The sequence below is a fragment of the Lolium rigidum genome, chromosome 1 (genome assembly GCF_022539505.1).
Source record: "Lolium rigidum isolate FL_2022 chromosome 1, APGP_CSIRO_Lrig_0.1, whole genome shotgun sequence".
In the NCBI taxonomy this organism is placed as follows: Eukaryota; Viridiplantae; Streptophyta; class Magnoliopsida; order Poales; family Poaceae; genus Lolium; species Lolium rigidum.
In genome coordinates, this window is record NC_061508.1 from 84,630,811 (window position 1) to 84,654,859 (window position 24,049).

A 24,049-nucleotide genomic window follows, 5' to 3' on the forward strand; every position below is an offset into this window, starting at 1 on the left:
ATGATTAGAGTTGAGCCATATTGTGGACAAAGGTGATTCTATTGAAGGAATATGTGTTCCGTGAAAAAATGTCTATCCCTTACTGGTAGTATGTCGTGAGGATGAGATGTAAACTGAAACTGCACATATTTCCTTAAATACATATATCACTCGATCTAAAGAGATAATAGGCGTTTTAAACACACAAAAAGAAGTGCTATTTAGCCACGAAACTATCCATATTTCTTCCAGATTCTAGAAGATGGCCATGCATATGCATTTATGATGTTAGTTTTTGGTTATCTCTTCTAACATTTTTATGATTTTTTTACCTTGTTGGAGTAAAGTTGGTAAATAGTTACCAAATTTGATTAGTTTGATATGTGCAATTCAGTGATGCAAATATAAGTTATCTTAAAAATATTTTACCAAATGATGTCTTTGTTGGACCGAGTCATAACGGATCACTTAGCAGCTGTGCTTCACTCGAGTGACACTCTAAAACATAATCTTGAAAAAGAAAAAGGCTCATGATACAGGTGATAGCTCTGTTATGTGAACTTTATTTTTTAATAATTTTTTGGTTTGCTTATATGCATCGTCGTCCGTGGCAACGCACGGGCATATTTACTAGTTTTGTTGTATAAGCTTTAATATAAGAGCGCTGCTCGACAGATAAGTACAATCCGATAATTGTTCTTTGACCAAGAACGAAGTTTGCCATCACTAATTATGATTTCCTATGCACCTTTATTTGTGATTTCCTTCTACTTGTTTCAAGTTGAATTATATGAGGAAGTTGTTCACTAGAATGTCTTGTGAATTAATATGATGCTTCTTGTCCGTATTTTATTTATCGACTCTTCACTCCATAAACATGTGGTCTTGTTTACTGAGTTCAGTTTCGCTTGGGGACAAGTGAACTCTAAGCTTGGGGGGAGTTGATACGTCCATTTTGCATCACTATTTTATATCATAATTTACTGTTATTCATTAATATATTTCATATTTAGAGATGATACTTATGTTATTTCACCTATTTTGCATGTTTCATGATTATTGGAGAATCATTCACCGGAGTCAGGATTCTGCCGGAAAAAGCACCGTCAGAATGCAATATTTCTGGAGATCAACAATTGACGGAAATTACACCGAAGATCTTATTTTTCCAGAAGAATGAGCCAGCCAAAAGGAGGAGCCGAGGAGGGCCGCCATGGGCCCCCCCATAGGCTGGCGCGGGCCCTGCCCTGGCCGCGCCGCCTTGTGGGGAGGGGGCCCACAGCCCCCTTCGGCCGCCTCTCCTTCGCATACTTCATCTACCCGAAAACCTAAGGTGCTGGGGATAATCGTGAGGAGACACAGCCGCCTCTGCGGGGCGGAAAACACCAGAGAGAAAAGAGCTCTCCGGCAGGCTGAAATCCGCCGGGAAATTCCCTCCCGGAGGGGGAAATCGACGCCATCGTCACCGTCATCGAGCTGGACTTCATTGGGATCATCATCACCATCATCTCCACCGCCGACACCATCATCTCCACCGCTGCACCTCGTCACCGCTGTAACATCTAGGGTTGAATCTTGATTGTTTGATAGGGGAAACTCTCCCGGTATTGATTACTCCTTGTTATTGATGCTATTGAGTGAAACCATTGAACCAAGGTTTATATTCAGATTGTTATTCATCATCATATCACCTCTGATCATGTTCCATATGATGTCTCGTGAGTAGTTCGTTTAGTTCTTGAGGACATGGGTGAAGTCTAAATGTTAGTAGTGAACTATGTTGAGTAATATTTAATGGTTTGATATTTAAGTTGTGGTGTTATTCTTCTAGTGGTGTCATGTGAACGTCGACTACATGATACTTCACCTTTATGGGCCTAGGAGAATGCATCTTGTATTTGTTTGCTAATTGTGGGGTTGCCGGAGTGACAGACAACTCTGAACCCCCGTTGGTATATCGATGCGGGAGGGATAGCAGGATCTCGAGTTTAAGACTCGTGGTTAGATTTATCTTAATTACTTTCTTGTATTTGCGGATGCTTGCAAGGGGTATAATCACAAGTATGTATTAGTCCTAGGAAGGGCGATGCATTAGCATAGGTTCACCCACACAACACTTATCAAAACAATGAAGATTAATCAACTATATGAAGCGAAAGCACTAGACTAAATTCCCGTGTGTCCTCAAGAACGTTTGGTCATTATAAGTAAACAAACCGGCTTGTCCTTTGTGCTAAAAAGGATTGGGCCACTTGCTGCAACTATTACTCTCGCATTTTATTTACGTGTACTTTATTTATCTGCTATATCAAAACCCCTTGAATACTTGTCTGTGAGCATTTACAGTGAATCCTTCATCGAAACTGCTTGTCAACACCTTCTGCTCCTCGTTGGGTTCGACACTCTTATTTATCGAAAGTACTACGATACATCCCCTATACTTGTGGGTCATCACAAACATGCCCAATAATATGTAGAAAGATCCTCCTAAAGAAATGTGAAATCAATCACCGAGGAGAGAAATGAAGAGCATGCTGCGAAGGTAGATAAACTATTAAACACTATTAGGGTAAGGCAGATATCCAAGTTAATGCCATCACCAATACTACTGTAGAGGAAGTAGATTTCATTGCTCGTAATCCTTATACCCTGCGTCGAACAGTCAAATTTATGGCTCGGATTTTCATATTCTAATCCTGCAGGTGCTCGAACAATTTTAACATTAATGGTGGAACAAACCATGGTAATCTCCAACTTGAAAATTCTCTGAAGTCATTTATGCAAGCTCAAACTGAGAAAAATATATTCTTATCAAAATTACGGAGAACCATGATGTAATTATTGGTAAACTAGCTAATCTACTATTAGAAATGATGTGCAGGCTTTACAAGGAAGGACAAAGACCGTTGATGTTGTCTGAATCAGATTGGGACCTCTATGTCTATGGTAGGATCGCAAACCGTAGAATCTTAACTTTTAGATTCGTAAAATCTTACATTCTACTTAGCAGGATTGTTGAATCGTTCCACTCAATTTGGGTCATAAAGTCATAGAATTGTATAGTAGAATCATGATTCTGACAACTATGGTTGAGACATAATTGTGCAAGATAGATTTTTTCGATAAAGGGAATATATTAATATCAAGAAGATACCAATTACACCCAGCCTCTACAACAACGCACCACCCTAATGGCACTACGGATGCACACAACCAAAAAAAGGAAAAGAAAACTAAGAAACAAAAGTCCCACTACAGTATCTCAGGCCTAACAACACCAGTACATCCACCGCTAAGACAACACCTGAATTACAGACTATGCAAAAAACGACGCCTCCAAGAAGAAAACAGTGCTCAAACACCATCGTTGCCCGATCAAAGATCTTAGGTTTTCACCCTGAAGATAGTCCCCGCTCTCAAAACAATGCCTCCACCAAGGCCATTGTCAGGCACAACCAGTTAAGGCCAAACCTTGGGTTTTCACCCTGAAAGGTAGGACTCTGCGCTTCACCTGTGTTGTCGCCCCCACTTTCATACCGCTGCTGTGAAGCCCGGAACACCAAGCCAGTCTCTCAACAGCGCGGAGACTTGAACCTCCCTTAGCTAGTCCTCCCCTCCGGCCCCCGAACCAATTTCGATTGAAGACCTCAAGATGATAAGGGTCAAAGCCAAGGATGAAACCCATGAAGAAATGAACTATTGCAATGCTCCAACCCCGGGGTACTCTGTGGAAGTCCTCGTAAATATAATCACGGTAAAGAATCCTGGTATCCAAAAAAAAAAGTAATGAAACTATATCCCGAACCAATTAATAAATGAAGTAGCCATTAAAGTTCGTGAGCTAAATAATAATTAAAAAGAAAGATTTTTTTACTTGCGGGACTATGTCCATATTCATGTTGTGTGTGCTTTCAACCCCTCCCACCCTAAAAAATTAAAGTAACAAGAGAGGTTTGAAAAATGAGGGGAAATACGGGGATTGGGTAAAATGGAGAGTTTCACCAGATCATCTCCCATCCCCAACTCTCTACATTGTTTCATTGACCACAGGTTGTTCACCTTAAAGACCTGATGCGATTATGAGTACAACCGGATGTGGACAGTACTCATCCTCCGAATTTTCATGGGCCGCCGGGGGCGCACCGGACACCACGCGACGTGCGGTGCTCTTCTGACCACTGGATCCTACCTCCGACTGAACTGTTTCAGGGTTGGCAAAGCCTTAAGCAGAAAAGATAACTTTTCCCAAGGCCCCCACGGGTGAAAATACGATAGAAGTAAACAAAGCCTGACGGAAGTCCAGCAGAGGCGGCGCCGCATGGGTGGTCAGGGTGGATGACACTGACACGTTTGCTGCAACGCACACCGCTGCACTCGGCCTTGCTGCTCCCGGAAGGAAGGAAATTGCCGGTACACCCAGGGGACTGGCCACGCTTGGCTCTGCCGTGGAGGGTGCCAACCAGGAACACGATATGCATACAGTCCGGGCATCCCTTGAGCAAACACTTCCTTCCATGGCAGTGCTGGTAGTTGGACATGATGATCACCAGGTTGATGGCCAACACGCCATTTTCCTCCAGTGGCACAGCAGCAAGAATTTCCGCAGACCGCATAACAGTTCATGCCTCGATGTGGGCAAACAGATGCACGAGCATCAGATTCTGACGGAAGGGTGACAGGCTTGGAAATGCTACGGGTGAAGATGCACACAAGGATAAACATCAGCCAGATATATATTGGCTAAATAAAATCGAGACAATGAGCCTAAGTTGTGATTGAACACCATGATACAGCACAAATAACATAACTGAACACACCAAGATACAACACGAATACACAAAGAGGCTGAAAGGCAGCATACCCTCAATTCAGAGTAATAAGCTTACGAAAATAGTCGAGGACGCAAATGCCTGAAGCTTCTACATTAATAGTTTGTTAAACTGTAGGTGCTGGAGCTACATCAGAGAAAACATACTGCCTAATTCTTGCTAGTCCCACAATGTTATCATCTAGGTAGCTTGTAGTGATACAGCCACGCAGGATAAGACTAGGTTTTCATTATAGGAGCAGTACCAACACTAGGCGAAGTACCATTACATTGCTATATTGGTCAGAAGCAAGTATGGTCTTCCAGTGGCGTACAAGAGGTTTTGCCAACTAAAGTAACATGTCGCCACCCAGTTCATCAATGGCTTTGTCGAGCGAGGCCAACATATCTAGGGGAAGCAAGAGTACTTAATCAATAGAAGCATGTGAAATGAGGTTGAATGTACAGGTAGTATGAAAAATACAGGGTGTAGGTTTTCAAATTGGCATGCGTTAAGCACCCGAAATGCTAAGAAAGCCATTTCATGGTTTATTATTAGCAATTATCAAGGAATATTAAAAAATTACACCCATGGGAAGAGGAAGAGAAAACATACCATTGAAAGAGTCGCCGCCCCCATATGTCTACAGCAGTAAAAGTAAAACAGAACGTGTTAAAACATATATCTTAGTCTGGCGAATTAAAGAACAATCTTGACGAGCGAGATACCTTTATCCCTGCCAAAATATCATCAATCTCTTTAGCAGTAACCTTTCCTTTATCAGTAATCAATTCGGTACCGGCAACTGCAACTGCAGCTATTATTACAGACAGGTCATGAAAAGATGGGATAAAACCATAAAAAATATAAGTAGCAATACAATTAGATTATATGTACCATCATGACAAGTATCCAGTGTACACGCCTGCAAAAACTGCAAACATTAAGAAAATTTCCTTGCATACCATCTGCAGGATTTACAAATAACCAGAGTATTACCTTTTCAGGAGCATGATGAGTTGCAATCGCTGGACAGGGTACGTTTATATCTGAGTTACATGTGTTAAAATTTACTTAAACTAGACCAGCAGACATCAAAATGAAGATATTTACACTTTCAGAGTAAATTTATCAGATCATGATTTGCCTACCTTTCTCATTTTTTATGGAATAACCTGTCGGCATTTCAGAGTAGCTATGAAGGTAACCGGGGTAGCTGCTATCGATATTTGTAGACAGAGGAGATGGAAGAACAGACTGGTCTAGCTCCTCAGGGTAGCCTAATGAAGATGCATCTGTCCTGTGATCAGAAGTTGGCTCCTCAAAGCTTGCCACCTCATCAGGCCTGGGCATAGAATATGATGTTATCAAAGGCATTATTTCCCCCATGTCACAAACATGATCCTTTTTTGCTTACTTATTAGTTATTACCTGTATTGAGGTCCATCAGGAGCAATATGTTCAGATGATGATGAATCTTCATACACGCAGTCGCTTCCAGATGGTATGACATCCATGGTGTTGCTTGAGAGCTCCTTTAAAGTCCATCGAACAAATGCATTTAGTGCTTGACAAATCATAAGACCTTACACGGTGAAGGCATATGTTGTCTAATACTAATTCTTATTGCTCACTCCCTCCAAGAAAATCTGTAACTAGCATGGAAGGTAAATATTATTACCCGACTCCCGTGCAAAGTAAATTTGAACCAAAGAAATCTGAATTGTGCAGTGATAGTACTAGCACAGCTGCTATTATCACCCAACAAGGTGATAAATGAAGGTAAGCAAACTTCGGTAACAGAGAGCCAGTATAGTATGTCAAAGGCCGAAAAGCATCCAGTCACTAACATTATGGTACTCATGTTCACACATTAAAGCAGCCAAGTAGGGATGTGTTGTGTACCATTGATAAAGAAATAGATAAAATCTTTCAAAACAAGGCGCAAGTTAAGAAATGGTGGTGAATACTACGAAAAACATTTCGAAGGTTGCTGTACGGCGTACAGCTACTAGTATTGTATTTATTGTGAATCTACAACTACTTAAGCCATGCCTGAATAACATCTGAAGATAACAGAAAGATAGAATATTGCACCTTCACACTATTCAAGAATGATTCTGCATCACCTAGATGTGGGAAACGTACAGCAAACTTCTGGATCTGCAGAAAAATCAATGGTATATATAATTTTGTCAAATTTATGTGCAGACACATTCCATACGAAAAAAGTACAACAACTACAACATCATTCGTCAGAATAGCATTTGGTATTGCAAGAAAACATGCCTGCTTGGACCTATCACAAAAGCTCACGAACACAACCCTGCTCCCTCTAACTGGGCACTCTGTCACGCATGCAACTTGTGGCCATGAGAAGTTGAGGATGGAGACATAGTGCTCCTCCTGTGCCATGAAAAAATACCTTAAATTTAAGTTATTAGGACAGAAAAAAACCATATGACCAAACAGAAAAGAACAATGTGTTACAGCTAGTGGACTCTCCTCATTTTTCCAGCCTCAATAACTTCTCTCGAACAATATTCGATCAAGGATTATGCAAAACTTAATACCATTAAGGTTCAAAAAAATCTTAATACCATCATGGGGGAACTTTGTGGCAAGATGAGCCTAAACCCTAAACCCTAAGAGGTAAGAGGTTTTTGGAAACTTCCTTTGAGAGAAATGTACTTGTTCAACCATGAAAATGTTCAGCCAACACAGTTCAGTTCCAACTTTCAAGTAATGGAATTTCCAGGGTTGCTCCCTCTTATACATTAGGGACCCAATTAAACGAATATCAATCTTGCTCTGACCAAACCTCATAAATGATTCCAGGTAGCACGAGTTTGTCTCCAAGCATAACAGTTCATTGAGTAACACGAAAATGAGAGCGTATTGGATAACTTGAAGAAGAGATTTACACTGTGAATTCAAAAGGAGAATAGAATAATTTCATTTTTTTGGAATGCGCAGAACAACCATGCATTCTTGGGTTCAGAAACTATCTACAACCTACCCATGTCGTCCAAATAATCTAGTAAGAAATAAATGCAGTCCACAGAGTTCTTCCACCTCCGAGGAACCATTTTTTGAATTTCCTCCTATGTCACATTTCTGGCCTTGTGGAGTATTTTACTTTCCAAACAGAATATAAGATTCACAAATTTGTAGGTTTTAATTTAGAACCTAACTAAAAGTAAAAATTGACACAAAGTGAACACAAGTTTCCCATAATAAGATGATCAAGGCAGGTTACAAGAAAAGAAAGATGAAAAACTACACATTAAATGAGAACATGCTGCATCATGGTAGGCTACAACAGAACAAACAAACAAAATAGTGAAAGTAGGGAAAACCAACATTAAATCAGCAAATACAACACAGCGTAATCTCACAAACACTGAACAACTTGTTTGGCTAACATTTGGCACATCAATCAGTTCAACAAGCATCTCTTATTTCAAATGCGAAATCATCTGAAGACCAGAGGTGGCTCTGACCCTGTTTAGAAATGCTGTGGCATCCAACAGTGCTAGCCTAAAAACAACCATGAACAATCATACTTACACAGTTACACTGCAGCACAATACAAAGACACACGATCCATATCGCAAACTCTTGAAACAATCAATAGCAGAGCACCAGCAAGCACACCGAAGAGCAATGCTGGGTCACCGACTGCTTAATCTAATGCAGGAAACTGGTTGAGAACTTACGATGACACAAAAAAAAAAACTATCAAGAACAGAGCTGCCAAACCAAACTAAACCAACGGTCTCTCGAGTTATACAAACAAATCAACTCAGGACAGCAGTAACAGGCATTTCTCAGATGCCTACGTCAAACATTCCTGCCTAGATCATACTGGCAAGCAAACAAGCATGTAACATTACAAGCGAAAATTAATATGACCAGAAGGGGGGGAAGAGGGGGACGGTTTGGGTACGGACGTAGACGACGTCGCCGATGGAGACGGTGAGGACGTGGGCAGCGAAGGAGTGGGTGGGGCGGGAGATGCAGAGCGCGGCGGTAGAGGCAGCCGGGAGCCAGGTCCCGTGGAGGCGGTTCCTGCCGCGGGACACAAAACGGAGGCCGGGGGGCGGCGCCGTCGAGGGGCTGCGCCGCGGCGTCGCGAAGTAGCGCGCGAACTCCACCTCCCACCTCTGGCTCCGCCGCTTGCCCCCCGCGCCCGCGGCATCCGCGCGCGACGTGGGGAGCTCCCTGCTCCTGCCGCCGGAACCCGCCATGGCGATGAAGGTGGTACGGAGGCTTGCCGTTTTGGGAAGTTGGGGTTTTTAGAGCAGAATTTGGGGTTGAATGGCGGAGGTGGATGTAGCTATTCCAGCATCGGCATTAGTTTTTGTCAGGATCAGTACAACAGCGACAATACCTTCGGTTCCTGTAGCCGTCAGCTAACCGTCAGATCATCATCCAACGGCTCTCAGCGGGTCACAACTGTTTACCATCTTGCCCTTTTCGGGTTGTAACGTTTTCAGTTCCGACAGGACATGGATGTAATTGCTTGAGCCTGCCTTTCGATATAAAGGGCAGGTGGGGTGGTTGGGAGGATCAAGCAATCCAAAAACCCTAATTTTGTTATCTATTTTCCCTTAGTTGTTGTAGATCCGAGCCACGAGAGCTCCTTCCCTATCTCATGCTTCGATTTATCGTCATGGATCAATCGTGATCCTGACAATTGGTATCCAGAGCCGTGGTCCTCCGACCACTCCGCACCGGCGGCGCTCCCTCCCTCCCTCCCTCCCATCGTCTCCAAGCACGGCGACATGCCGGCGAGTACCAGATCCAGATCTGTGTCACGTGAGAGGCAAGGTCAGGGCGGCCACACCGTCCACACGGCTTCCTCAACGGACGCCGACCATGCTGCCGAACGAGCTCGTCAGCGAGCCCAACGCGACGAGCGCTCCGTTGGGCGCCGTCTCACCAAGCATCAGGCAGAGTCGACCGCCGCCATCAACGCCCTCCATGACCAGATGTCTCAGATGACCGCGATGATGGCGCAGATGCAGACAAGCATGGCCCGCCTCACGCCGGCCGAAGGTACGAACAATCCTTCCTCTGCCTCCGATCAAGCTCGCAACTTTGTTACACCTCCTCCACGCACAAGCTCGGTCCTTTCACCCATACCAGAAGGAACTACCCCTGCACCCACCCCACACCAACCAAATCCGCCACCTTTCCCACCCAAACTCGGTGGATTATCACCGGATCAGCTACCCTTACCACCAAACCCACCACCAAACCCACCACCTGCTCGACAGAACGCCACCACCACAGTCACCACCACCACAGATCCAATTGTTACCACCACCTCAGCCTCTTCATCTCACCAACAAACCCACCAAATTACAAACCCATCCACCCAACCGCAGTATTACCAACAACTACCAGCCTACAACAATGGCTACACGCCATTCCCACCTCCCCAAAACCCCTACTACCCACAAAACCCGCAGTACCCTCCATATTATCACCCACCATTCCAACCACAACCATACACATACCCACCTCCACCACCGCCGCCTCCACAGCACCACAATACCACTGACACATACCCACACCAGCAAACCCACTATGGCGAGCCACAACTCCGTACTCCACATGTTGAGCTACCAACATTTCACGGTGACAGCCCACGAGCGTGGATAATGGAATCGGAGGACATCTTCAAGCTGGTTGGCATCACAGGGGATCAACGTGTACGTTGGGGCTTGGCACACATCCGTGGACAAGCTAAAACATGGCTCAGCAGTGCTGGTTTGGACCTTCAGCAGATTACATGGACAGAACTATGCCAAGTGTTGATCGACCGATTCCCTGATACACTATCTGTCGATCCCATGGAACAACTTCAGCTACTAAAGCAGGTGACATCAGTTGACCAGTACATCAACGCTTACGAATCGTGGATGACCACTATGAAGAGAGGACGCACCTATCTGCCACAGGATTTCTTTGTGGATCGTTTCATCAGTGGCTTGAAAGACAACATCAAGCACATTGTTCAGTGTCAGAAACCCACTACTCTCTTGTCAGCTTATTGGTATGCAAGACAGTATGAGAAATCCTATCTATCCAATAACAGGCGACCCCCAACACTTCTTCCATACCAGCAAGGGCCAATCCGCAATGCCTTGCCTCGGGAACCTCGTGAACCAAGAGACAGGAATCGAGAAGGACAACAAAGGGCCAGAGAACCTCGAAAATGTTGGTATTGCCCTGAAAACTGGGCAATTGGTCACAAGTGTGCTCCAATGCAGAGAGTCCTCAATGCAATACAGATGCAAGCAAGCTCTGAGGAAGATGAGGAAGACCAGCAGATACCACACCCAGCTATGGCTGCCCCCGGACAGCCAGAGGAAGAACTGATGCATATCTCTGTCTCTGCATACACAGGTTCTCCAAGCGATTCCACTATTTCCTTGTTGTTGTCCTTTCCTGGCACACAAGCAGTTGCTTTGGCTGACACAGGAAGCACAAACACATTCATGGACTACAAATTTGCAATCAAGCACAACATACCTATGATGGACACAGCAGCTAAAACAGTGGTAGTAGCAGGTGGAGGGAAGCTGATCAGTACTACAACAGCTCCAAACTGCTCCTTCACAATTCAAGGGAAACCATTTACAGCAACATTTCAGATCCTCCAGCTGCAGGGCTCTGACGTAGTCCTTGGTGTCAACTGGTTCAAGCTCCACAATCCTGTCACATTTGATTTTGTGGCCAGAACAGTTACTCTGGGTAAACAAGATACCTGCTATACATTCCCTGACCATCTTGTTCCAGACAAGCATCTCTTCATATCTGCTGATGAGTGCTCTAAATTATTGGACAATGGAGCAGAAGGGTATATGCTTTATTCTCCTGATCCTCCAAGCACCATCACTGACCAACCTCCTCTTGAATTGCCACAATTACTCCAGCAGTTCACAGATGTCTTCTCTGAAGCTACTGTCCTTCCTCCACACAGAGCAGCTGACCATACAATTCCTCTTCTACCAGGCGCCAAACCACCTAACATACGGCCCTACAGGATGTCCCACAGCCAGAAAAACACTATTGACGCAATTATCAAGCAACTGCTCAAAAAAGGGGAAATACAACCAAGTTCAAGCCCTTTTTCCTCTCCTGTCATCCTAGTAAGGAAGAAGGACAAATCATGGCGACTATGTGTAGATTACAGAGGTCTCAATGACATCACAGTCAAGAACAAATTTCCTATTCCTGTAATTGAGGATCTCCTGGATGAACTGCATGGTGCCTCAATATTCACCAAATTGGACCTGGCAGCAGGATACCACCAGATCAGAATGAAGACTGCAGATATTCCTAAGACTGCTTTCTCCACTCATTTGGGACACTATGAATATACAGTTATGCCTTTTGGCCTCAGTAATGCACCTACTACCTTCCAAGAGCTTATGAACTCCATTTTCGCTCCTTATCTCAGGAAATTCGTCTTGGTTTTCTTCGATGACATTTTGATCTATAGTTCATCTATGTCACAACATGAGCACCATCTACAGCTAGTGCTTAACACACTGAGGAACCATGAGCTTAAAGCAAAACTAAGTAAGTGCTCTTTTGGTCAGCCACAGGTTGAATACCTTGGACACATTATCTCTTCCTCGGGCGTCGCCACAGATCCTAGCAAAATACAAGACATTGTTCACTGGGACAAGCCCACAACTGTCAAGAAACTCAGGGGATTCTTAGGCCTTACTGGATACTATAGAAGATTCATACAAGGATATGCAACAATATGCCAGCCATTATTTGCTGCTCTCAAAAAGGACAATTTCCACTGGGGTCCTGAACAACAAAAAGCTTTTGATTCCCTCAAACAGGTGATGACAAACCCACCTCTTCTTCGTCTACCAGATTTCACAAAGCCTTTCACCTTGGAAACAGATGCCTGTGCATCAGGTTTGGGAGCAGTCCTCATGCAGGAAGGCAGACCACTTGCATTCTTCAGTAAATGCCTTGGCCCTCGTAATAGTGCACAATCTGTGTATGAAAAGGAAGCAATGGCAGTATTAGAGGCACTCAAAAAATGGCGCCACTATTTCCTTGGAAACAAATTGGTGATCAAAACTGACCAGAGAAGCTTGCAATACCTGAACAGCCAAAGACTGTTAGAAGGCATCCAACACAAATTGATGTTGAAGCTCCTTGAATTCGATTACTCCATTGAATACAAAAAGGGCACAGATAATACAGCAGCAGATGCCTTATCCAGACAGTTCCAAGACTTGCAGCCAGATGACACAGCTGAATCACTCCCCCAACCTCCTTCTCAGTGTCAAACCATGTCAGTAGCAATTCATGAGTCCTATGCTTCTGACAACAAATGTATCAAGCTGCTTCAGGAACTCACTCTGGACAAAGACAATAACCCTCCCTTTACTCTACAATCTGGTATCCTCAGATTCAAAGGAAGAATCTACATTGGCAGTGCCACAGATTTGAGAACTAGAATTTTCCACACCTTCCATTCATCACTATTTGGTGGTCACTCAGGCAGTAGAGTTACTGTGCACAAGATCCAAGACTTGTTCTATTGGCCCCAACAGAAGCAGTTCATAGCACAACTGGTGGCTGAATGTCCTGTCTGTCAAATATCAAAAACAGAGAAAGTGCAGTACCCAGGACTACTCAAACCCTTGCCTATACCCTCACAAAAATGGAAGGACATAAGTATGGACTTTGTGGAGGGATTACCCAAATCCCAAGGAAAAGATGTTATCCTGGTGGTAGTTGACAGATTGACTAAGTATGCACACTTCTTGCCTCTAGCACATCCTTACAATGTGCAGAAAGTTGCTGATCTCTTCATGGACAACATCATAAAATTGCATGGACCACCAGCAAGCATAGTCGATGATGGGGATACAATTTTCACCAGCTCTCTCCGGAAACAACTCTTTGGTGCTTTCAACATAGCCTTGAACTATAGCATCGCGCATCACCCCGAGTCAGATGGACAAACTGAACGTGTCAATCAGTGTTTGGAACAATACCTACGCTGTATGACTTTCCAGGAACCAAAGAAATGGGCTAAGTGGTTGCCAGCAGCTGAATGGTGGTACAATTGCTCCTACCATACTTCCATTAAGATGTCTCCCTTTGAGGCTTTGTATGAGTACAAGCCACCCCTGATGCATCAAATATCAGTGCCATGCAATGCTTCTGCAGAAGTGGAGGTCACCATCCAGGAAAAGGACCATATGATCAAGACCCTCCAGCAAAACCTGCTACAGGCACAACAGAGGATGAAGAAATACGCAGACGCCAACCGCACTGAACGATCATTTGAGCCAGGGGAATTTGTCTACCTCAAGATGCAGCCTTACCGAGAGACATCGCTGGGACTCCGCAACGCTCTGAAGCTGTCATCCAAATGGTATGGCCCCTTTCTCATCCTTCAGAAAGTTGGCTCCGTTGCATACCGTCTCCAACTCCCTCCAGATGCCCAGTTGCACAATGTGTTCCACGTGAACCAACTGAAAAAGCACTTGGGTACACACGCAGTACCAAATCCCAAACTGCCATTGGTCACCACCGAAGGGAAAATCAAAGTGGCTCCCAAAGCTGTCCTCCAGCGTCGCCAAATTCCTCGCAGCGCCGGTAACTATGATGTCGCCGTCCCACAATGGTTGGTTCAGTGGGAGAACATGTCAGCCGAGGAAGCTACCTGGGAAGATGCAGCATTCATCACGGCAACATTTCCCAAATTCAAGCCCTGAAGGCTTGTCTCAAGGAGGGAGCACTGTCAGGATCAGTACAACAGCGACAATACCTTCAGTTCCTGTAGCTGTCAGCTAACCGTCAGATCATCATCCAACGGCTCTCAGCGGGTCACAACTGTTTACCATCTTGCCCTTTTCGGGTTGTAACGTTTTCAGTTCCGACAGGACATGGATGTAATTGCTTGAGCCTGCCTTTCGATATAAAGGGCAGGTGGGGTGGTTGGGAGGATCAAGCAATCCAAAAACCCTAATTTTGTTATCTATTTTCCCTTAGTTGTTGTAGATCCGAGCCACGAGAGCTCCTTCCCTATCTCATGCTTCGATTTATCGTCATGGATCAACCGTGATCCTGACAGGTTTTTTTTTTTTGAGCAAATCCAGCATCTGCATTAGGGTAGGACTAGACAGAGACCAACCTCTACGAAGGTCTAATCCGTCGCGGAAACGCGCATACGATCAGCGCGCGGGGTTGCTCCAGCGTTTACACGTGGCAAGCTAGCAGTGCCTTGCAGCGTATTCCTTCCACGCGAGTACGTGCATCCCTTGCTCCAACGAGTACCAGCGCCCGCGTACGCGCATGTCTCGCGGGAGTACAACCAGCCAAGATCGATTCATCTTGCGTGACAAAAAATCAAGTGTATGACCTACACTTTTTTTTGGTATTAGGGCATCTCCAATGGGTGTCTCATTTCACGTGTGAGTACGGCCGGGAAGAATAACACGCGAGTACAGTTACATACAACATACGAATACAGTTACGTGTATCAATCGAGTACAGTCATGCACACGAACGAGTGCAGGTATAGTCGCGCACACGAGACAGGTACAGTCGTGCACATGAGTAAGTACAGTCGCGTACACGAGCGAGTACAGGTACAATCACGCACACGAGACAGGTACAGTCGGGCACACGAGACAGGTACAGTCGCGCAAACGAGTAAGTACAGTCACGTACACGAGTACAGGTACAGTCGCGCACACGAGTAAGTACAGTCGCGCACACGAACGAGTACAGGTACAGCCGTGCACACGAGTAACGAGAAAAACTGCACCAAACACACTAAAAACAGAGGTACTTATCAGTTAAAACACGAGTACAGTTAGGTACACACCACAGGTACAATCATACTACTATTGGAAGTACGGGAAAAAAATATCTCCAAACCTATCAACATGAGATCTAGTTTTGAAGATCTCGACGCGAAGATCTCAAAAGTGAAAGCGGTTCGTAATTTGGACTTACGGTTCTCAAGATATTTCATTTAAAAAAAACGAATCTAGAAGAAAAAGGAAAAAACTGACACAACTCAGTCTTCTCTCTCCTCCCCCATCCCCACCTTGCTTCCCCTTGCGACACGTGGCGAGCAGGGAGATCACTTCCCAGAGATTTCCTGGCACCACAACGCGCCACTTGTCGCATGCGGAGCGAGTTGTCTTCCCTTCGCGAAGGTCGGTCTTTTTCTAGAATTTTCGTCTGCATTAGTAGCCCTCGTCTTAGAGCCATTAAGGCCAAATGGGCCTTGGCCAATTCTTGCAGGGTGTGTTTTGTTTGAGCCCAACAACATTTATGTTATTCACTCTGTCTAAGAGAGGAGGTTCGAGATTTGTCTAATTTTAAATGTATCTATACTAGGGGTGAAAACAGAACAGATAATTTCCGACTGACCGACCAATCAGAGGCTTACGGAGGATGAAAACGGATTCAGTCAGATAGTTGATGGATACAATCACGGATACGGCTACTGGTTAGTGGATATGAAAAAGGATATGGTTTTACTAATATCCATCTGTATCCGAACATATACCGTATTGCACGGTTATATCCAACCAATATCCGACAACTAATATATCAAATCTTTGGCCCACTAATATATAAAATTTCAGCCCATCCCACAATTGACGACCTCTGTATATATATACTCTAACATTGTAACTCTACCCTCCTTCAATTCCCCCTAAACCATATCCCTGGTTGCTAGCTCCTTGTAACACTGTGCCCCTAGCTTCTAGGCCCTAGTAGCATCTATTTCCTATTTATAGAAGAATTTTTACAAGGTAATTTTACTCGACTAGTTGGTCCTATTTTATTTTCAAAGATAGATCCGACAAAATGTTCATCCGCAACCGAACAGTATCTACCCCGTATTTGGACCATAATCGTAACTGATAGGCTCCGATTTCGTATATGTATCGGCACACTATCTGCTCCGACTCTGTATTCATATCCGTACACTATCCCCTCCGATTTCGAATCAAAAAAAAAAATAGATACGAATATGGTTTCACTACTATTCTACCGTGTCCGCTCCGTTTTCGCCCCTAATCTATACACTAAATGTGTCTAGGTGCATCTAAATTTAGACAAACTTGCGACATTCTTTTATAGACATAGGTAGCAGTAGAGCTATAAATTTTTTGCCAACATTTTATGTGCCATGAGTTGGCCAAATTGGCCAAAAAAAAAAATTGAACTGGGGTCGAGAAGGAGCCGTTGGCATGCTAGAAGATTGGTCAACCATCCAAACAAGGAGTCAAGAACCAAAGTTTTGGTCATAACAAAAATCTTTCTAAGGTATACTTTGGCCTCAAACCAAGCACACCCTTTAGCTCAAAAACAGTTTTCAACTTTAGCAACAATTCCTTTTCCTTTTTTCAGCTATTATTTTCTTTCGTACACACTAAAGCATGTGGCCATTGAGGCGGAGATGGTGGGGGCAACCATCACAACAAGGGTGAAGAAGAGCCCCTTTTAGTGGAGGCTTTGGGGAAATTTGGATGCCTCCCTATTTTGGGCTCTCAAGGGCGCTGTTACACTTGACTTTTGCCCCAACCCCAATTCATGGAGATACTCTTAGATTGGGTTGGCAATAAATGAGTTAAATAATAACATGTCTCTGTTGTAATGTCTCAACTTCACAAATGACTTTCCGAACTATATAGGCATCTTATGGGTTAAAATAATCCTCTTACAAAATGAACTCGAAATTTTTGTCAAGATTAATTTCGAAGCCATTGCTATCTCGTGTCGATTGGAAAGAAGCTACCTAGGAGGTGCTTCTCAAGCTTCTATTTTTATGTAAAATACTTCTTTCCTGAAATACCCCTCCACCTACCATTGTGAAAATGGCATCCACCCATCAATCATTTATTTCTCCTCTCGCTGGAACGATTCGCTTATTCTCCACCCAAACACTGAGCGGTCTAGGGTTCCTAGCCCGCCGCCGCCACTCTCCATCGTCCAATTTCCCCCTTCTTTGCACTCCATTTCTCGGTCACCCAATATCCCCGGGCTTTGCTCTCTATCACCCGACGCCGATGTCGACTCCTAGGTTTACCCTTGCGCATCTCCTTCCCTCCTAGGTGCCGCTCAACGTGCCTCGACCAGGATCTTGCCAAGAGGTCACACACATCGGTCAGGTTGCATACTTTTCCCCTTTCTTCCAATCGTGTCCTCGCAACTTGAGCATGCATATGATTTTTCTGGTAGTTCAAAACATCGTTAGTAAAAAAAGGAATAGGAAACACTTATTACTCATTCGTGTCCCCTTTAGGAAAGAACTAGTGGCTATAATTTACTATTTTCATTGTTGTCAATTTTTTATTCTTAACCTGGCTGCTGACAAATGATAGGTCCTAGTATGCGATGTTCTCCCTATGTGTATGGTACCTTGATGATTGATTGCTACTAGATACATTGTTATTATTGTGACCGGTTTTGTTAGTAAGAAAACTTGTAATACTTTGATGACCTTCCTTTTATTTGACATCTTCTCATGTATCACTAACACCTTATTTTTATTGTAATATTTAGTATTTGATGATGTTAGTAAAAAGTTATCGTTCATGTCTATGATAAACACAAGATAAACTATGTACTACAAGTTAAACCTCGCACAATTACAGCTAGGGACATTATAGACATTTCCACAAATAACTCAGAAAAGAAGCTGAGGTGATAAAATCTAAAATAACTAGACTTTTGTTCCTCTAAAGCTTATTTCCTTCACATATTCTCTCGGGCAGCTAAACCTAAGTTATTTCTTCACAAGCCCTAGCTCGAAAGAACTGGCCATGAGTTAAGTTTTATACATATAGTCAACATTTTAAAAACCTTGTCATCATCATTTTAAACATTTATATTGGAAACTTGGAAATCAAGTGACGAGTTATTGTCATGGGAACTATTTACATAATATTACAAACTTTTATGAATTTTTTACATAATATTTACATACAAATTAGCAGTCTAAGATACATCTGTAAAACATATTGATGTCAAATACGCTATTTATTTATATGTTGGAGGGATGATTTGAGAATTCCAGAGAAAAATTTAAATTTAGACTCTGCATTAAAATGGCAAAACGAAACAAAAACTCTTGGCAAATGGAGCTAGCCAGTTTTATCTAGTGCACTTCTATATTTTTAATAAAATGTAAACCATTTATTTTCTCTACTTTGATTAAGAGGGTCCAGAAAAAAATTCGGGAAAATCATGTGACTTGGCCCTTCTTATTTAAGTTCACATTCTCTTCTAAATTTGAATAAATTATTTGAATTTAATTTTTCAATTCAAGTGAAAGTTACACTTGGGTCCGCCCTACTTCTGTCCAAATTAGGCGCACTTGATTTCGCAGTCCCTAAGGACGTACAATGTAAGTATCCAGAGATGTGATTATTAAAAAAATCGGTCTGTCACGTAGGAAACATTGATGGGATTATTAAAATCGCTCGATCAGTCACACATGCTTAGTAGCTGTTTATGCATTCAAATAGCAATGACTAATACATAATAAATTATCTAAGCACCTACGAGAGGTGATTGCATTAGAGTTTACATATGTGCTTAATATCTCGTTTCAAACAATCAAACATAATCACCTTCCGTTGTACGTGGCAACATGCCCTAATACATGTTACCATAGCATATGTTATACAAGTATTTAGAAGACAAAATACAAACAGTAGAATTCTTAGATGGCCAGGCATATACTTTTTTTTTACATGCCAGCCGTATATACTTAAAAATATATATATGAGTGGTCAAAAGCTTTAAAATGTTGAGCGTGTTATCCTTCTATTTCAGGACGGGGGAGCATAAAGATTACATAAATCGTAATATATCATTCTTATATTTCCATGTAACCTTTTGAAGTTATATTAGTTTTACAATTTGTTATACTGATACTGTTAGGACAAAGAAAGGTGGTATGTTGGATACTTTGATCACGTCCAAGGCGACAAGCTTTAAGGAGGAACGGTATTTGCCTATTGCTCTTTTCTTTCTGGATTGTGTATTTATCTATATAAACCTTTCTTTAGCAAATATCTACTTGTATCTACACTTCTACAGTAATATGTTTGAATTTATTTATTGGAACTTAGAAAATGGTTAATTTAAGATCTAAAAATCAAGAAGACCTTACACGCAGAGAACATGAGTAAAAACTTGTGTTCCTAAATTTCAGTACTGAAAACATGTCTTTCTATAAATTATAATTTGCAAGCTGGTAATGCATCTGTTAAATTTTAAGTACAAAGTTATGGCCTAAAGTCTATTTAAAACGGCCAAAGTTGTCAAAATTACAGAGCAGCAAACACATAGAGGCAGCAATAATTAAAGAAAAATTGTGGAAATTTGAACATCCAAGTCAGCAGATAACCAGATTTGTTGTAAACACCTTTCAGACTATCAGGAGAAACTGTAGCTTTCAGGATGTTCACAGGCTAAAACGGCAGACAAAGTACAATGTGTAGTTGTACAGTTGTACTAAAACCACGTCACAGTCAAATCACTTTAATATATGGGCACCGGATCGCTAATCTCCTAAGATCCGCCAGACTTCACTTTGTAACAACACAGTTAATCGTCTATTGTAACACCTCTATGCAACAGCATGATTTGATCTATAAACCAAATAATACATGATTTCCTACTGCTGGCACACCCTCTGTTGAAGCAGCCAATCCAGATGGAGGCTCAGACTGAAGCGGTTGTTGACGCACTACAGCAGAGTGCTGCTTCATCGCCGCGCTCTCAGGTGATTTCGGATGGTCCGAACTGGCAGCGGTGACATGAATAATGCCTGTCTCAGGTGTGTCATTTGCAGGCATGGCAGACATGTTAATATTCTCAGAGACACCAGCTGCAGGTATGTCAGGCACGATAACATTCTCAGAGACACCAGTTGGCTCAACCGTGCTCTTTGCCTTCTTGGTTTTCTTGCCTGCGGTCTTCTTGGCCCGACGTTTCGGCTGTGGTGCTGGAAGCACTCCATCAGCAGAATCGCTGCCATTTGACATGCTCTTCCTATGTGTAGAGCAGAAATCCATCCCCCATTTTGAGCTTGCACTACATCCTTCAAACTTGCAACGTCTACCGCCACCATGCTTGATGCAGAAATCACTCCGCCCTTGTGCACTCTTTCCGCACCCTTCAAACTTGCAACGCCTCCCCCCACCATGTGCGATGCAAAAATCTGTGTTTCCTTGAGCACCTTTTCCACATCCATCATGTTTACACCTCTTGCCACCACCATGCCTCACGCAGCATTCAGTGCGGCCTTGACTGCTTCCACACGCAGCATTGGAACATCCAGTGACTGAGCAGCGTTTGCCTCCTCCATGACCAATGCACAGAGGTGTGCCTCCATGTGCACCCTTGGGACAACCTTGAACCATACATGCCTTTGAACCACCGCTGTGGACCTTGCAGTACACTGTATTTCCCTGGGATCGCTTGCTGCATCCTTGGTAATTGCACATCACAACTTCACCATCAGGATTATCGACGCCTGTGCTGCCGATAACATTTCCAGCATTTTCCATCACTCTAAATCCCCCATCTCCTTCATACTTGGCTGAACCTTCTGATTTAGTGAATGGTACTACACTGGGACCAGGTTCACTATACGGGTGGCCTCCACCATGGGACATGCACAAAGCTATGCCATCTGGTAGGATATGAGGACAGCCAACCACCTGACAATGTTGGCCTACACGGTGATTTTTGCAGAACACTGTCTGCCCTTCAGCAACTTCTTTACACCCGAGTCTCTGGCAGCGTAGAACGGCTGTTTAATAAGAAAAAGAGAGCCTAAGAAAGATGCAATACGTTACAGAAACTACATGAATATTGATTTTATCGAAGAAAGAATTCGAGTTAGCCAATTATGTATGCCGCTCTATACAGTCTGGTCTTATCCAAACTGCCAAATCAATTGGTGTAAGACCATAAATATATCTAAAACTTGCTAACTTATGATGAAAACGCACCGATATAACACACCAAGATAACTTGAGCAAATAGAAATTTTCCAACGAAAGGGTTGTAATATTCGAACATCATTGCAAAAAAAAGGACTAACTGTTATATCTTCTTTTGAAAATAGTGGGCTCTAGAACAATGTGAATGTTTGGACAAGTGCATAGACTTTGGGGAAAATAAGTACAGAAGAAAACATACCAGAAGAAGAATCATCTGCCATACGCTTCTGTATGGAAAATTAAAACACAAACATCTCAGAAAAGAAACATTTTTGAGTGGACAATATTAATGAGAAGACAAGGCAGCTTACATTTAACTGCGTCATATTGACACGCTCTGCGAAGCTGATTTGTTTATTAGCATATATACCTATACCAAGTACAAAATTGTTGATGAAACAGATATAGTAGTTTACACAGTCAGAAAGTAATGTCAGTAGTTGTACAATACCTTGGTTATAAGATGAATCCATGACATATACCTGCATGGAGCATTTAATATGTTACAAAGACAAATAGTAATATGTGAATAATTATGAGTAGAACGTCAGACATTACCCCTTGCTGAGAAGAATGGCCATGTCCAATCATTGAGGTCTGTTGCCCTAAAAGATAAATGCATACATATTAAAGCACATTGAAAACCATAAATTTCAGCTTGAATGCTGCAAGAAGGCTGGGTAACTAGCATTTTAGCTAACCTTGCAGGTTATGAGTTGGATTGCCTGCCTGTGACATAGAAAAAACAGGTGGACCAGACATTGGCTATATCGTGAAAAATAAGAGCTTTATCAATACAGCCCAGTTGTTCCTTGTGGTAATCGAGCGCTGGTATCTGTCTTTTAAGCTCCAAGGAAGTCACCAATGTTTTGCAGCTCATCAAATCTACATAGAGTGCAGTGTATTCAGTTAGAGATACTAACAAATTTGAGTTTGTCAGTTAGCAAACCCCCTGGTTTCAGATCAGGTTTCTGAGGGAACAAGTGGCGTCCAAGAGTTGATTATAAGTATATCGTACATGGCATGGTGAAAAACAATATGGTATTGAAAAAACGGAAAGCTTTACAGGCATAGACCCTAAATTGTTCACAGAGAAGTACATAAAACCCTAACTTGTCTAATTGACTCCAATCATTGCAAGTAATGATCAAATCCCTAGTTCTTGACAGAAAAATAATAATTGGTTATCCTCGAAGAACATATGCAGCATCTGATTCCAAAACATGGTAATCCCCAAACCATCAATTAACCAATTAAATGACAATTCAAAGTTCTACAAAGCTCCATCGTCGTGTGATAGCAATGAAATTATGCTATGTCTTCCATCGAAACCAGAGGAGCATCAGATATTAGATGGTGTGCCGGATGTTGCAGCGGCACGCCGAGATGTTTCGAAGGTCAGTGGGATTTAACTAATCGCTGGATCAAAACAGCATCATACCTCGGAACCAATGACAAAAGAATTGCGGACGGGGTGGAGACGGCAGGATCTGGATTGGGACGACGAGGATGAACGGGGACGAAGATGGCGGCGACTCGTCGGAGGCGGGCGGCGCGGGATCGGGACGTCGGCGGTGACGGTGCAGCACGGCGGCAGATGTAGGGCACGGTGGTTAAGGTTGACTATCAGGAGAGATTTAGAGCCGCTTTTTTCTTTCTTTTTGGCGTTGATTTAGCCTGGGTAGGTCAGGGCTCGGTAGGGTTTTTTTTTCGACAACTAGGGAGGAAATAAATCAACGGGCCGATCTCGAGTATAGGGGACATGATATGGATCGGCTCCGGTTAAATGTGTCAACGAAGGCCCAAAACCAAAAGACCGAAATAACTAAATTTTAGGGTCCACTAAAGAAAAAGTAAATTTTAGGGTTTGAAAGCCTTTTTATATGAAGAGTTATCATCCATGTTTCGCTAATCTCCACACTTCCAAAGTTTTGTCCACAATTTTCCTTCATAGGCTGACCACGAGGATGTTGTCCTGCCCTTCAGCCAGTCCTCCCTCATCCTCTTAACCGCTGTCAATGTTATGTATGTTGATCGGACAGTGAAGACTCCCGACCTCTCAAAGTGCAAAGCCCAAAAGTCTCATTGATTTCACATACATAAAGGAATTCCCTTGATCACATCGACATATATAGGCAGAAAGAACTCCACGAGCTTTGCCAGATCCCAAGTTGTCGTCGACATATAAATGTAGTCACTGACCTTCCTTGGTGCGCCTAGTTT

The 24,049-nt window shown here is 43.0% G+C and overlaps 2 protein-coding genes across 3 annotated transcripts; both read right to left on the reverse strand.

Moving 5' to 3' along the window:
• Positions 1 to 5,473: 5,473 nt before the first annotated feature.
• On the reverse strand, positions 5,474 to 9,037 carry LOC124648380 (protein POOR HOMOLOGOUS SYNAPSIS 1-like). The gene is made up of 7 exons (XM_047188163.1): positions 8,741 to 9,037; positions 7,077 to 7,193; positions 6,885 to 6,950; positions 6,219 to 6,322; positions 5,939 to 6,132; positions 5,753 to 5,755; positions 5,474 to 5,604 (listed from the first exon to the last, which is right to left on the reverse strand). The coding sequence occupies exons 1-7, from the start codon at positions 9,035 to 9,037 to the stop codon at positions 5,474 to 5,476; spliced, it is 912 nt and encodes a 303-aa protein (XP_047044119.1).
• An 11,409-nt stretch (positions 9,038 to 20,446) lies between these two features.
• LOC124688007 lies at positions 20,447 to 23,322 on the reverse strand. Of its 2 annotated transcripts, XM_047221758.1 has the most exons (7): positions 23,268 to 23,322; positions 22,528 to 22,711; positions 22,385 to 22,431; positions 22,278 to 22,308; positions 22,138 to 22,196; positions 22,026 to 22,053; positions 20,447 to 21,633 (listed from the first exon to the last, which is right to left on the reverse strand). In XM_047221758.1, the coding sequence occupies exons 2-7, from the start codon at positions 22,586 to 22,588 to the stop codon at positions 20,468 to 20,470; spliced, it is 1,392 nt and encodes a 463-aa protein (XP_047077714.1). In that variant the 5' UTR covers positions 22,589 to 22,711; positions 23,268 to 23,322; the 3' UTR covers positions 20,447 to 20,467. The 2 variants fall into 2 exon arrangements, with proteins under 2 accessions (XP_047077714.1, XP_047077780.1); XM_047221824.1 differs by lacking the exons at positions 22,278 to 22,308; positions 23,268 to 23,322 and having other exon boundaries at positions 22,528 to 22,560.
• Between the last annotated feature and the right edge of the window lie 727 nt (positions 23,323 to 24,049).